Source organism: Narcine bancroftii, chromosome 5, assembly GCF_036971445.1.
Source record: "Narcine bancroftii isolate sNarBan1 chromosome 5, sNarBan1.hap1, whole genome shotgun sequence".
In the NCBI taxonomy this organism is placed as follows: domain Eukaryota; kingdom Metazoa; phylum Chordata; class Chondrichthyes; order Torpediniformes; family Narcinidae; genus Narcine; species Narcine bancroftii.
Genome location: NC_091473.1, coordinates 256053637 through 256067591, shown reverse-complemented (window position 1 = coordinate 256067591; position 13955 = coordinate 256053637). Strand labels below are relative to the sequence as shown.

The 13955-nt window shown below is 48.3% G+C and overlaps 1 protein-coding gene across 8 annotated transcripts in view; it reads left to right on the top strand.

The window, feature by feature from the left end:
- The window catches only part of plxna2 (plexin A2), a 374997-nt gene that overhangs the window by 346872 nt on the left and 14170 nt on the right, over nt 1-13955 (top strand). For 7 of the 8 annotated variants that reach the window (XM_069942307.1, XM_069942304.1, XM_069942308.1 and 4 more), the window contains exons 26-30: nt 139-285; nt 1888-2047; nt 6036-6139; nt 12117-12216; nt 13699-13889. In XM_069942307.1, the coding sequence (XP_069798408.1) occupies nt 139-285; nt 1888-2047; nt 6036-6139; nt 12117-12216; nt 13699-13889 (702 nt within the window). Of the gene's footprint in view, nt 1-138; nt 286-1887; nt 2360-6035; nt 6140-12116; nt 12217-13698; nt 13890-13955 lie in introns of those variants that run through there. The other variant, XM_069942310.1, reaches the window with a different exon arrangement.

The window sequence follows — 13955 nt, the reverse complement described above, 5'->3', positions numbered from 1 at the left end:
CCTTCAGGAACAGGTGGCAGTCAACAGCAGAACGGTGTAGTGTTTAGCTCTCTCTGTGCGACCTGGGCTTTCTGCTGAGCTCCCTTGTTGCTGGCTGGTTGATGTGCGGACTTGTAGATGTTTCCGTTCCCCTTTCAGGAATGTGCTGGGGAGCCCCTCTTCATGCTGTACTGTGCCATCAAGCAACAGATGGAGAAGGGTCCGATTGATGCAATCACAGGCGAAGCTCGGTACTCACTGAGTGAAGATAAGCTAATTCGACAGCAGACGGAATACAAGACCCTGGTGAGTTCAGCTGTCACGCTCCTGCTCCCTGTCCATTCAGGTGTGAGTGGGGAACCTGATGCTTTGAACAGGAGTTCTGTTTGACCAGCCAACAAAAACACTTCAATTTATAATTATTACTGGAATGAGCATCGAACATTACAGCATAGTGCAGGCCCGAAAGCCCACAATGCCATGCCAATCTACTCAACAGTCTAAACAGAACTGAACACAATATTCCAAGTGTGGTCTCACAAGAGTTCTATAGATCCACAACATGACTTCATGACCCTTGAACTCAATCCCCCAACTAATGAAGACCAGCATATCACTGATGTTCTTAACCACCCTATCAGAGAGATTTATAGATTTGGACCTCAAGGTCCCTCTGTTCTTCCTCACTGTTAATAACTTTCAAGTTTGACTTTCCAAAATCCATCTCCTCACACTAATCTGAATTGAACTCCATCTGCCACTTTTCTGTCCAGCTCTGCATCCTGTCTGTATCCTGTTGTAACCTACAACAACCTATACCATTCACGTGTCATCTGTAAACTTAATAACTCATCCCTCAACTTCTTCATCAGGTCATTTATAAAAATCACAAAGAGCAGTGGTCCCAGAATAGACTCCACTACTCACTGACCTCCAGGCAGAATACGTTCCATCTACTACAACCCTCTGCTTTCTGCAGACCAGACACTTCTGAATCCACACAACAAGGTTCCATGGATCCCCATGCCTAGAACTTTCTGAATGAGTCTACCATGGGGGACCTTGTCAAATGCCTTACTAAAATCTATATACACCACACCTACGACCCTACTCTCATTAATATCTTTAATCAGTTCAATCAGTAACAGTCTGGGTTACAAGGGCAGGGAATAAAAATCCGTTTCCCTGGTCATCACTGAATCCTGTACCCACAGTTAACTGGACATCACACTGACCCCTGGACACTCAACCCTATTCTTCCTAATCAAGAACCTGCCAGCCTCTGTTAAATCTACCAATGACTTGGCCTCCACAGCCATCTGTGCCATCGAATTCAACAGATTTACCACCTAATGGCTGAAGGAACTTCTCCTCATTGCTGTTCTAAAGGGACATCCTTTTACGCTGAGGCTGTGTCCTCTGGTCCCAGACTTTCCCACCCCTGGAAACATCTGCATGTCCACTCTGTCCCACCTTTCAATATGCAGTGGGTATTGGTCCTTTGACTGCACCGGTTGAGGTGGTGGGGCAGCTGGTTGTGCTGGGTGATCACAATGAGGTAACTGAGGTCACTGCCTCTGTGATGTAGCACATATCCTTGTCAGCGTCGTGATATAAGGCTAAATCTCCCCCTCTATGACCAACTCCAGGCCAACAATGCCCTAGCAGAGGAATCAAATCATCACACAGTGCACACCCAAGGAAGAAATGGCCAGTCCCATTGAAGTTGGACGTGAGGGTTACTGTTGTGTTTCACTCTGTGGCCATTCTCCCGGCCTGATCCATCTGCCCCATCTGTGGTGTTGCTCACCACCTCCAGGCCGATGTTAGGGTGAAGTCACAGTACCTACCAGTTCCCCCTACGAGCATAGGTTGGATGTCCTGATCCTTGTCTTGTTTTTGTTGTAGATTCTGAACTGTGTAAATCCGGAAAATGAGAACAGCCCAGAGATTCCAGTGAAGGTGCTCAACTGTGATACCATCACACAGGTTAAAGAGAAAATCCTGGACTCCAGTTACAAAAACATCCCATATTCACAGCGGCCAAGAGCTGTTGATATGGACCTGGGTACGGTGCTCACAGAAACTCTGTGTGTGTCCTTGTCTGGTGGAAAACAGGCCTGTCGAAATCAAAGGAATTCAGAAGGCTAAATATCTGAAATAAAATCAGGAAATGCTGGAACATAAGAACATAAGAAACAGGAGCTGGAGTTGGCCGTCCGGCCTGTCGAGCCTACTCCACCATTCAATGAGTTCATGGCTGATCTGATGATCGGCTCATTCCCCCCCCACCCCGACCTGCCTTTTCCCTATATCCCTTAATTCTCCTACTATGTAAAAATCTATCCAACCTTGTCTTAAATATACTTACTGAGGTCCACTCCACTGCTTCAATAGGCTGTGAATTTCACAGATTTCCCACTCTCTGGGACATAGGAAGTAGGAACAGGAGTAGGCCAAAAATAGCCCATCGAGCCTGCTCCGCCATTCAATACGATCATGACTGATCTAATTTATGACCTAACTCCACCTACCTGCCTTGTCCCCATATCCCCTAATTCCTCTATCATATTCCTCCTCATCTCTGATATCTTGAGGTGGTATCTTGAGGCACTCAAGATAGTTGATAGAACTTCCCTAGTTCTGGTCTATCTTATCGAAGCCTTTCATAATTTTATATATTTCTATAAGATCCCCTCTTAAATTCCAGTAAGTACAGTTGCAGACAATTCAATCCCTCCTCATCGGCCAACCCTGTCATCTCTGGAATCAACCTGGTGAACTCCTCTGCACCGCCTCCATAGCCAGAACATCCTTCATCAAGAAAGGAGACCAGATCCAGTTCTCCAGATGTGCTCTCACCAGAACCTTGTACAGTTTCAACATAGCCTCCCTGCTCCTAAATTCACACCCTCCAACCTTCTCGATAGCCAGCTGCACCTCTTGTGATTCACCCAGCAGGTCAGACAGAAGCTGTGTCAGACCCTTCGCTGGAGTGACACCAAACTTCGTGTTAACTTCTATTCCAGTCTTCCCCACTGATCCCACTCTGACCTCCTGTACTGTTCCCAACACAAGCATGGGGAACAACACCTCATCTTCCTTCTGGGCACGTCAAGCCTGTAGGACTCGATATTGAATTCCTCACCAGATATTGAGTCAGAACTGGCCATGTCTGCTTTCGATTCCTTGGTCTCAGCCCATCAGAGATCTTCCCTATATTCAACTCATTCCCGCCCGCCCCCCTCCCCAACATCTGCCATCTAAACGAGCTGGCTCCCCTCTTTCCCAGTTTGGATGAAAGTCACGGACCGTGAACATTCACTCTTTCTCCCTCCATGGAGGCTGCCTGACCCCGCTGAGCATCTCCTGATTTTCAGACAAGGCCTGCCCTCGCACAGTGGAGTTCTTTCTCACAGTTGAGCCTGAGACTGGCTCAAATCTTCGTGAACGGGCAGCTCTCTATTCCCTTGTGAAGGGATGGAGGTCTTAAAAGTGGTGAAACGTTTCATAGACAGGAGTCACAAGAAGAGAGTTGACCCACAGAGATGTATGAGATCATGAGAGGGATAGAGAGGGTGGACAGGCATAGAGAGGGTGGACAGGCATAGAGAGGGTGGACAGGCATAGAGAGGGTGGACAGGCATAGAGAGGGTGGACAGGCATAGAGAGGGTGGACAGGCATAGAGAGGGTGGACAGGCATAGAGAGGGTGGACAGGCATAGAGAGGGTGGACAGGCATAGAGAGGGTGGACAGGCATAGAGAGGGTGGACAGGCATAGAGAGGGTGGACAGGCATAGAGAGGGTGGACAGGCATAGAGAGGGTGGACAGGCATAGAGAGGGTGGACAGGCATAGAGAGGGTGGACAGGCATAGAGAGGGTGGACAGGCATAGAGAGGGTGGACAGGCATAGAGAGGGTGGACAGGCATAGAGAGGGTGGACAGGCATAGAGAGGGTGGACAGGCATAGAGAGGGTGGACAGGCATAGAGAGGGTGGACAGGCATAGAGAGGGTGGACAGGCATAGAGAGGGTGGACAGGCATAGAGAGGGTGGACAGGCATAGAGAGGGTGGACAGGCATAGAGAGGGTGGACAGGCATAGAGAGGGTGGACAGGCATAGAGAGGGTGGACAGGCATAGAGAGGGTGGACAGGCATAGAGAGGGTGGACAGGCATAGAGAGGGTGGACAGGCATAGAGAGGGTGGACAGGCATAGAGAGGGTGGACAGGCATAGAGAGGGTGGACAGGCATAGAGAGGGTGGACAGGCATAGAGAGGGTGGACAGGCATAGAGAGGGTGGACAGGCATAGAGAGGGTGGACAGGCATAGAGAGGGTGGACAGGCATAGAGAGGGTGGACAGGCATAGAGAGGGTGGACAGGCATAGAGAGGGTGGACAGGCATAGAGAGGGTGGACAGGCATAGAGAGGGTGGACAGGCATAGAGAGGGTGGACAGGCATAGAGAGGGTGGACAGGCATAGAGAGGGTGGACAGGCATAGAGAGGGTGGACAGGCATAGAGAGGGTGGACAGGCATAGAGAGGGTGGACAGCCAACACTTTTCTCCCATGGGGACAATAGCATCTGTATAAGGTGAGTTGAGGAAAGTTGAGGAGAGGCAGAGTGCTTGGAATACATGACCAGGGGCGGTGGAGGAGGCCAGAACATTCAAGAGACGCTTAGTTAGGCACATGAATGCAGGAGGGTTACAAGTGTGAGGTAGGGAAGGGTCAGTTAGTTGTTGCATAGGTTTATAATGGATCAGTCCAACATTGTGGGCTGAAGGGCCTGTACCATCCTGGAATGTTCACACGTGCATGACTTCAGGTGCTGGAATAAAATAAATGCAGGATGAATTCAGCTGGTCATTTGGCATCTGCGGGGGGATGCAGAGTCAACCATAGAATGTTACAGCACGGAAACAGGCCCCTTCGGCCCTTCTAGTCTGTGCTGAAACATTTTATATCCCTAGTTCTACTGACCTTCACACAGCCCATAGCCCTCCATACCCCTCCCATCCATGTACCTATCCAAATTCTTCTTAAATGTTAAAATTGAGCCCCCATTCACCACCTCAGCTGGTAACTCATTCGACACTCCCACCACTCTCTGTATGAACAAGTTCCCCCCAAACTTTTCCCCTTTTACCCTTAACCCATGTCCTCTGGTTTGTATCTGACTCGCCCTCAGTGGGAAAAGACGACCTACATTTACTCTGTCTACCCCACTCATCATTTTAAATACCTTGATCAAATCTCCCCTCGTTCCACATTTTAACTTCTTCAATCCAGTTGTGATCCGAAATGTTGGCCGTTTGTTTCCCTGCTTGGATGCTACCTGATCTACTGAGTTTCTCCAGCATTTGTTTTTAATAGGGTACAGGAAACATGTGGAACTGGAGGTTGTCATTGTGCCGAGAGCCACCCAGAAACCCAACAGCAATTGAGTGCCAGCTTCCTCACACAGAGCAGTAGCCCTATGGAGCTGTCTCTCGTGCGGGGCGGTTGGGAGGTGGTGGGAAAGAGAAGGGCACGCTGATGAAATTGGGTGAGGAAAAGTGGGTTCAGGTTGGAGTGGAGCAGAAATGATGGCATGGCCTGTTGGGCAAATGGCAGGAAGTGGAGGGATGTCAACCATGGCAAGGGAAATGGAATGAATAGGTAGGTGTCCTGTTCGGTAGAGACATGATGGCCTGTTCCTGTGCTGTACTTGCTGTACTTGCTGTACTCTGTGAATGTTTGAGATTTAGTATGAATAAGAGTGTTGCGGTTCTGGTTGAACAGGACTCAAGGTGCACGGGTCATGAGGGGACAGTTTTTCTCTCAGGGAGGTGGGTAGATGGATCAAGCTACCAAAATGCTGGAGGCAGGGGCGTTAGCTTCCTTTAAGTCCCCTTGGATAACCCCATGGATGGGAGGGGATTGGAGGGATCTGGGCCTAATGTGGGCAAGTGGGAGTAAAGCAGGAGGGCCTGTTGTTCAGCGTGGATAAGCTGAGTGTGGGCCTATTCCCGTGCTGTGGGCTTCTAACTAATACAATGTGTATCTCTGCAGAGTGGCGTCAGGGAAGGATGGCACGAGTTGTCCTGCAGGATGAAGATATCACCACCAAAATCGAGAGTGATTGGAAGCGCTTGAACACCCTGATGCACTACCAGGTAACGCAGAGCTGGGCCTCTTCACACACAGATACCCCACACTCACTTAATCACAAACGTCAAGGGACTCTGCTCCCTCACCACTGCACAGCTTCAGGGGATGCAGTGACTCTGCAGTCCGACATGACCCGCCATGTTCCCCAACCCACCTCCCCACCTTGTCTTCCCCGATTAAGGCATTCGAGTGCTTGCCTTCATTTACTGGGGCACAGAATGAAGTTATGTGACAACGTTGGTGAGCTCTCAGCTGGAGGGCAGCGTGCAGTTTTGATCACTATGTTCTTGATCGTTGTGAGCGCTGGAGAGGGGGAATTCTTTGGGATGTGGCCTGGGATGAACTGGAGAGGCTGGAGTGGAGCAGGCTCAGGGCTGACCTGGCAGGGGTGTAGAGAATTCTGGGGGGTAAATGTGGGCAGATAACAGAGGTGTCCATAATCAGAGAGAATGATTTAAGAATGTTTGGCCAGAGGAGGTTGAAATCTGGAGCAGCATGTCTCTGGGGAAGGTGGAGTTAGATATTCCCGATGTTTAAATATTCAGAAAAATTCACTTGAATGGCCAAGCCAGAGAAGGCTAGGTTGAGTGTGATGGGCAGAAGGGCCTGCATCCACAACAGTCCTAGAGTGTCCCTGAATTCCATGATGTAAGCAGGAGCCTGCTCCCAGTTCTGCCCCCGAAACTAACTCACACACTGACAATAATCAGCAAATGTAAACCTGCGGAATGATCAAATCTTTCTCAGTCTCGGCCCCTGCCCCTCTTCACCAGGCAACCCATGAGCAGCATTGCTTCTCGTATCCATGCCCACCCTGCCGCAGACTTCCCCACTGGCAAATCATGGGGCATTTCTTTGTTTTTTCCAAAATACTTGAAGAAGTCATTGAGAACATCAGAACTGGGAGCAGGAGTCGGCCGTCCGGCCCATCGAGCCTGCTCTGTCATTCAACAAGATCACAGCTGATCTGGCCGTGGACTTAGCTCCCGTTACCCACCTCTTCCCCCATTATCCCGAATTCCCATTCCAGCAAAAATCTACCTATCGGTGCGTTAACCACATTGAATGAGGGAGGTGGGTAGATGGAATGAGCTGCCAAAGTGGTGGGGGCAGGGATGTTACCTTCCTTTCAGAACCGCTGCTTCTTTGGACAGAGAATTCCACTGCTCTCTCCTCATGTCTGTCTTAAATCTGCTTCCTGAATCTAGGTTACATCCCCAGTTCTAATCCCACCTGCCAGTGGAAACAACCTCGTGGATTCCATCTTACCCATTCCTTTCATAATTTTAGATGTCGCCGTAAGATCCTTTCATCCTAAATTCAGCCTCTCATCGACAGAATCAACTGTCTCTGCAATGCCTCTTCTGTTCAGCTTCACCTGTCAGGAACATTTGATTTTACACCCAGGGATATGTGTCAGTCTTGTGCATTTAACAGATAATTAACCGTGAGCAGCTTGTTGAACAATGGTATTTAATGTAATGAAGAGTGAAACGTCATTTGCCTTTTCACACACCTCTTTATCCCTGATGTAGCTGGAGATACTGACCACTGGGCAAGCTGTACAGGGCAGAAGCTGGCACTGAAACAGTTAATGTCATGCTGGGAGCCGGTCTGCTGTCACTCACCCATTATCTGCTACCATTCAATGCCCATTGACAGCAGATGTGAAGCAAATTCAAATTAGCAAAGTGCTGACAGGGTCTGACAGAAAATTAAAGCCTTTACCTTTGACAGCAACAGGCCCTCAATGACGACAGTGAATAGAATGGGATTAGCATTTTCTATTTCCTACCAGAACAGCATTAATAAAGAAATAATAGATGGTTCTGCCGTCTTTGTACGCAAACTCCATTATTATCGTCAATCAGAATATCTTACACAGAAACCTTCACATTTATTATGTCAGAACTAATGGTTAATTCCACTAAAATAAAAATGGTGAAGAAAATATTTTTTCAGTCAAGTGACAGATGTATTTGTAAAATTAAAAGGCTGCGTGACAGGAAACATGGACTGAACATATGACTAGAATGCTGTTCCCAAGTCATTGAGAAGACGGAATTGTTTGAGATGCCTTTAGCTGAAGGTTTAGTTGTTTGCCCCTCGAATTAAATGTACAAAGGAATTCTTCAGAGCATTATTTTCTGAGATCCAGCTTGAGTTTCCCAATGTTATTGAAGGCTGGGTGAATTTTACTTTTTGAAGTTGTAAGATGTCAATCGTCAGGATTATCTGAGCGATTCAGGATAAAGCAGGGACACATTCTCTGGTCTGGTAACACTGGTTCCCTGTAGTGAAACTGCACACCCTGCCAAGGTGTCTAACCATCACTTTTTAAATGGCACTGCCCCCATTTTCCTGCTCCTTTTCTCAGCTAGGGCTTGTAACATCCTTTCTCCTAAAGGGGCCAAGGCAGATTTCTCTCACCCACTGAGGAAATGCTCAGCTCTTCGACTGAAAAATGAGGCCATTCAGCCTGCTCTCCCTTTCAATGAGGACCTGGACCTGCCTCTCAGTGAAACCTTACTTGATGGAGATGTTAAACTCAGATTTAAAATTGACAAATGATCCAAAGTTATCTGCTGCTGTAGATGTTCCCATCTGCAGCCAAAACATTTCCTCCCACTCAGACCCCACACCAGGGTGCGCCACGAGGTCGAGATCCTGCCCCACAAACCCCACACCAGGGAGCGCCACGAGATCGAGGTTCTGCCCCACAGACCCCACACCAGATGCAAAGGGACCTGAGAGTCTTCATGCAGGAAGCCTGACAGTATATGTGCAGGTTGAGTCGGTGGTGAAGAAGGCAAATTCGATGCTGGTGTTCATTTCAAGGGGAATAGAATCTAAGAGCAGGGATGTGAGGTTGGAGGTTTATAAGTCCCTGGTGAGACCTCACGTGGAGGATTGTGAGTAGTTTTGGGCTCCTCATTTAAGAAAGGATGGGCTGGTGTTGGAGAGGGTTCAGAGGAGATTCGTGAGGATGATTCCGGGAATGAAAGGGTTATCATATGAGGAGTGTTTGACAGCTATTGGTCTGGACTCGTTGGCATTTAGGAGAATGGTAGGGTGGGGGGGGGGGGGTGGGGGGGGGATCTCATTGAAACTTTTTAAATGTTGAAAGGTGTGGACAGAGTAGACGTAGAAAGGTTGTTCCCCACGGTGGGAGAGTCCAGGACAAGAGGGCCCAACTTCAGGATTGAAGGGTGTTGCTCAGAACAGAGATGTGGAGGATTTTCTTCAGCCAGAGGGCGGTGAACCTGTGGAATTTGTTGCCACAGGTGGTTGTGGAGGCCGGGTCATTGGGAGTATTTATGGCCAGGGCTGCAGTGCTAATTTTTTAGGTTCCGGAGCTCAGAAAAAAATAGCAACAAAGAGGTGCTTGGAACTGCCCCCTGAGTTGTCTGGATCTCACTGCCCCCCCCCCCTCCTGTTTAAGGGAGAGATTGATAGGTTCTTCATTACCCACGTTGTCAAAGGTTATGGGGAGAAGACCGGGCAGTGGGACCGAGTGGGAGAATTGATCAGCTCATGATGGAATGGTAGGGCAGGCACGATGGGCTGCATGGTCTGTTTCTGCTCCTATGTCTTATGGTCCTTAGGCCCAACTTGTCCATGCTCTTCTCCAATCCCCTTTGCTACAAAAGGTTTGTATCCATCTGCACCTTTCCTATCCCAGAGCCTAAATATCGGTACTTGGAGAGTGACCGTGGGCTTCCACCACCTCCTCCAGCAGCTTGCTACACACGCCCACCACCCTCTGTGTGACCAACCTGCCCCTCAGGACGCTGTTCTCCTGGTTTGTGTGTGCTGGGAATATCAGTGAATACAAACTGAGGATGAAAATTATTAATAATTGAACCTTTCACTGCCATCCCCCACAATCCCCACCTTTGACATTTTGTGAAATTGGCTCTTATTTTAATCTGAAAAATATTGTCTGTCAATATTTGCTTTTCAATGATTTAAACAGCAGGAAGGACAGTTCCTTAATGAGCTGATGGCAATTCAATCAGATCTGCTTAGATTTCTGCAGGGTCCTGTCACCCTCCGACACTTATCCTCGTCATTGCAATGTGCGAGAAATATAAAACCACGTTAATTTTTAAAGAGAAAATGTGATTGAAGTGAAAATCTGTTCTGCAGATTTTTGTTCTGTACTTACAAAATGCACAATAATCAGAGCTTTTGGAATGAATTTGATGCCAATACAAAACTATTCCACATATTTAATAAAATAATTGGGTAGCAGTGTTAGCGAGGTGGTCAGCGCAACACTGTTCCAGCACCAGCGACCCGGGTTCGAATCCCGTGCTGTCTGTAAGGAGTTTGTACGTTCTCCCTGTGTCTGCGTGGGTTTCCCCAGGGGCTCCGGTTTCCTCTCAAGTTCCAAAGGCGCGTGGGGGTCAGTAGATCCATTGGTTATGTGGGGTAATTGGGCGGTGGGGGCTCATGGGATGAAGAGATCTGTTACTGAACTGTATATCGAAATTTTAAAGTTAAAAATAACGAAAGTTAAACATTGATTGAAGTAATTTTCTTGAAAACTTTCTACTACACATTTGTCCGGGGATCTTGCCTAAAACTTTCACAAACAGGCTGATAGGGAGGGGTGGCCAGCAGCCTGCCTGACCCCTTCCTGGCCCATCGTTGGAAATGTTGACACTGGGCATGCCTAGACCGGGTAGCAGAGCAATCGTCACACAACATGGTCTCAGACCACACCACTTCACCTATCCATTTCTCCTCACATCCCTATCAACTCCTCCTCGTTCCCCCGACCAAACCACGTGCAAAGGCCAAATATCCACCAACTCACACGGTCCCTGGAAGAGCAAGCAAACTTGACTCAGACAGCTGCGGAAGTCAGGATTGAACCTGGTATCTGGAGTTGGGAGGCAATTGCATTGCAAGCTGCATCTCTGCGTCAGGTGTCTGTAACCCCTCCAATCGCTCCTCAGACATGACCCCTGTGATCACTCCTCAGGCGTGACCCCTGCGATCCTTGAGTACACCTGCTCTACAGCAACCTGGGTTATTGATGACCGGAGCATTTTCAATCAGACCAAATTTGAGGCTTGCTCTTGAGATCTGTCGCCTCCAGCCATGAAAGGATTGCATTCTCATGTGGTTTCCCGGTTGAGCAGGTTGCTGTACCTTCTTCCATGTGGGTAATGCCGGGAGAGTCCAGCCTGTAAAAATATGAGAGTGAATCGCTTTCTTGGTGGTTCCAGATCCTCTGGGACATTTTCACTGTGGATACTGCAGTAACCATGTGCCAGTTTACCACTAACCTTGGTTACATTGCAGGTTTTGGACCACAAACACATTTGCCTGTGTCAGGGTCATTGATTTGAGCACCCCTTAGTCCACCACATCACTACAGTTCCATTTGCCCTCATGGGATCTGTTCTCCTCCATGCCCTGCCTATTTTAATGCCTCTCCTCTATAATGTTGTATCTGATTCCACCACCTGGGCTGAGTTCCAGACATCAGCTACTCTCTGTGTCAAAACACTCCCCTCAGATCCTTACTGAAATCTCCTTCCATAGAACCAGACAACATTACCACACAGAAACAGGCCTGCAATTTGTTTTTGATGCCCCTCCCATGGGAAAGACTTTGACCATTGACCCTACTTATGCCTCTCCAAGTCTCATATACCCCTCAGCCTCCCTCACTCCAGGGAACACAGTGCCAGCTTATCCAATGTTTCTCATGATCAAAGTCCTCCAATCTAAGCAACCTCCCGGTGAGTCTTCTCCGCACTCTCTCGAGCCCAACCCCATCCTTCTGGCAGTGTGGGGACCAGAGTGAATCAGTGTGCTGTAAACCTGGCTAAGGCACTTGACGGAATTGATAACAGACCGGTCGTATCAGAAAGGAGTAAGAACGTTGGATCATATGAAGTTGTTTTATTGTGTCATTGAGAGTGTTCAGTTTGAACTCGGTGAAACATTCTTTCCCTTGCTCTGCAGGTATCGGATCGATCAGTTGTTGCTCTGGTTCCTAAACAAACCTCTTCTTACAACGTCCCAACCACAACCACCATGTGCCGGACTTCCATCAGTCGCTATGGTGAGCTGAGACCTTTCGGGTTACAGTCAGCAGGAGTTAGCATGAGAAAGTCTGTTGATGCTGGGGTCGAGTGTACTACACAATCGTGCTGGAGAAACTCAGCAGGTCACACAGCGTCCTGACGAAGGGGCCAGGCTTTAAACGTTGGTTCCTGCAGGTGCTGCCGGACCTGCTGAGTTTCTCCCGTGCGTTTGTGTGTTCCACTCACCAGGAACACCTGCAGGCAGGAGGGGACTAGTGCTCTTCACAGAACTGAAGGTGGGGAGTGTTCCTGCACACTGTGTCCCTGAGGACTGGCTAAGGCAGATCCTGCGGCTTCCTCTCCAGTCAGAGTTACAGTCAAACCCCTGGTATCTGGAATTCAAGCAACTGGCAACCAGCAAAAAGATTGAGGAAAATAAATAAATAAATACATTGGTTTGAATTCATTTAAAAAATTAAAGTTTAAAATTGTGAAAGTAAATGTTCTCTGAAGTAACAAACTTTTGGTGAAGATGGGAGCACATATCCAGCCAGAGAGTGCCTTGGTCGGGCTTTGCTCGTAGCAGCTGTTTGAATAAATAGTGTGAAACAGCGATGGCGTCACCTCGGATGAAGAGCGGGTTGATGCCGCTCGCCCTTGGGGCGACTCTCTTAAAGCGTCTCCTTATCTCTGCTTAGTAAGAGTTGCCCCAGTTAGAGGCTTCATCTGTAAACTTGTGGGGATTAATTATCTATAATGATATTGTTCGTCTTTCGAGCGACTCCGTGGAGAGGGAGGAACCTGCAGATTCAGCAACAGTTAAATATTTCCAAAGAATGTGACTGAAAATAAATTGAAATGCTTTAATGTTTATATATTCATGCAAGTGAAGTTTGTTCTGTGTAAGGACAGTCTAATATTTTTGTCTTTTAAACTGTTTATTCTTAATGCATTGTAAATGAGTCTCAGGCAACCGGAAAACTCGCTTAACCAGCATTTACCAATCCCCATGGGTGCCGGAGACCAGGGGTTTTGCTGTATATTGGTTTTATGTGATTCTCTTCCAGTGGACTGTCCCTAAGCAGGGAGGGACGGAGCAGAGTCGGCTGAGCAAGTTGAAGGAGGGCTTGTCAGTCTGGAGTAGAACTTGTTGCAGAGTCCAAGAAACAGATCCGGAATTTAAAGCTCCCTTCATTGTCCCATGTCCCTCTGCTGCTCCACATCACAGCCGCATGTAGTGCAATAATCTACATGGAACTACTGATCAGCTGCAGACTGACGGCACAATTAGGTTCCAAGCTACGATCAGACTTCCAGATTATTGGACCAGAGCACAGTGAGCCCGCAACCATTCCAGATGTTTGGAACAGCCGAGGGCCTTCACACTGCTTGTGGGCTGGGCCAGTGAGGGAGAGGGGCCGGACCTCGTGTTCACCACTGTTTGCCTGTCTCGTGCCAGTGAGGTTCTTGTTCAGTGCGATCCAGAGCGATCGTTCACTCAGTGTTGTTTCTCTCCCAAGACTCCACATTGCGGTACACTGGCAGTCCTGACAGCCTACGGTCCCGTGCACCAATGATCACTCCCGATTTGGAGAGTGGCGTTAAAGTGTGGCATCTGGTAAAGAACCACGACCATGGTGATCAGAAGGAGGGGGATCGTGGCAGCAAGATGGTGTCTGAGATCTACCTGACAAGATTGCTGGCGACCAAGGTACCATTGATTCAGTTTGCTGTGATTGTGGACTGTTGCGGCAGGCATTTAAATCTCTGCACCATT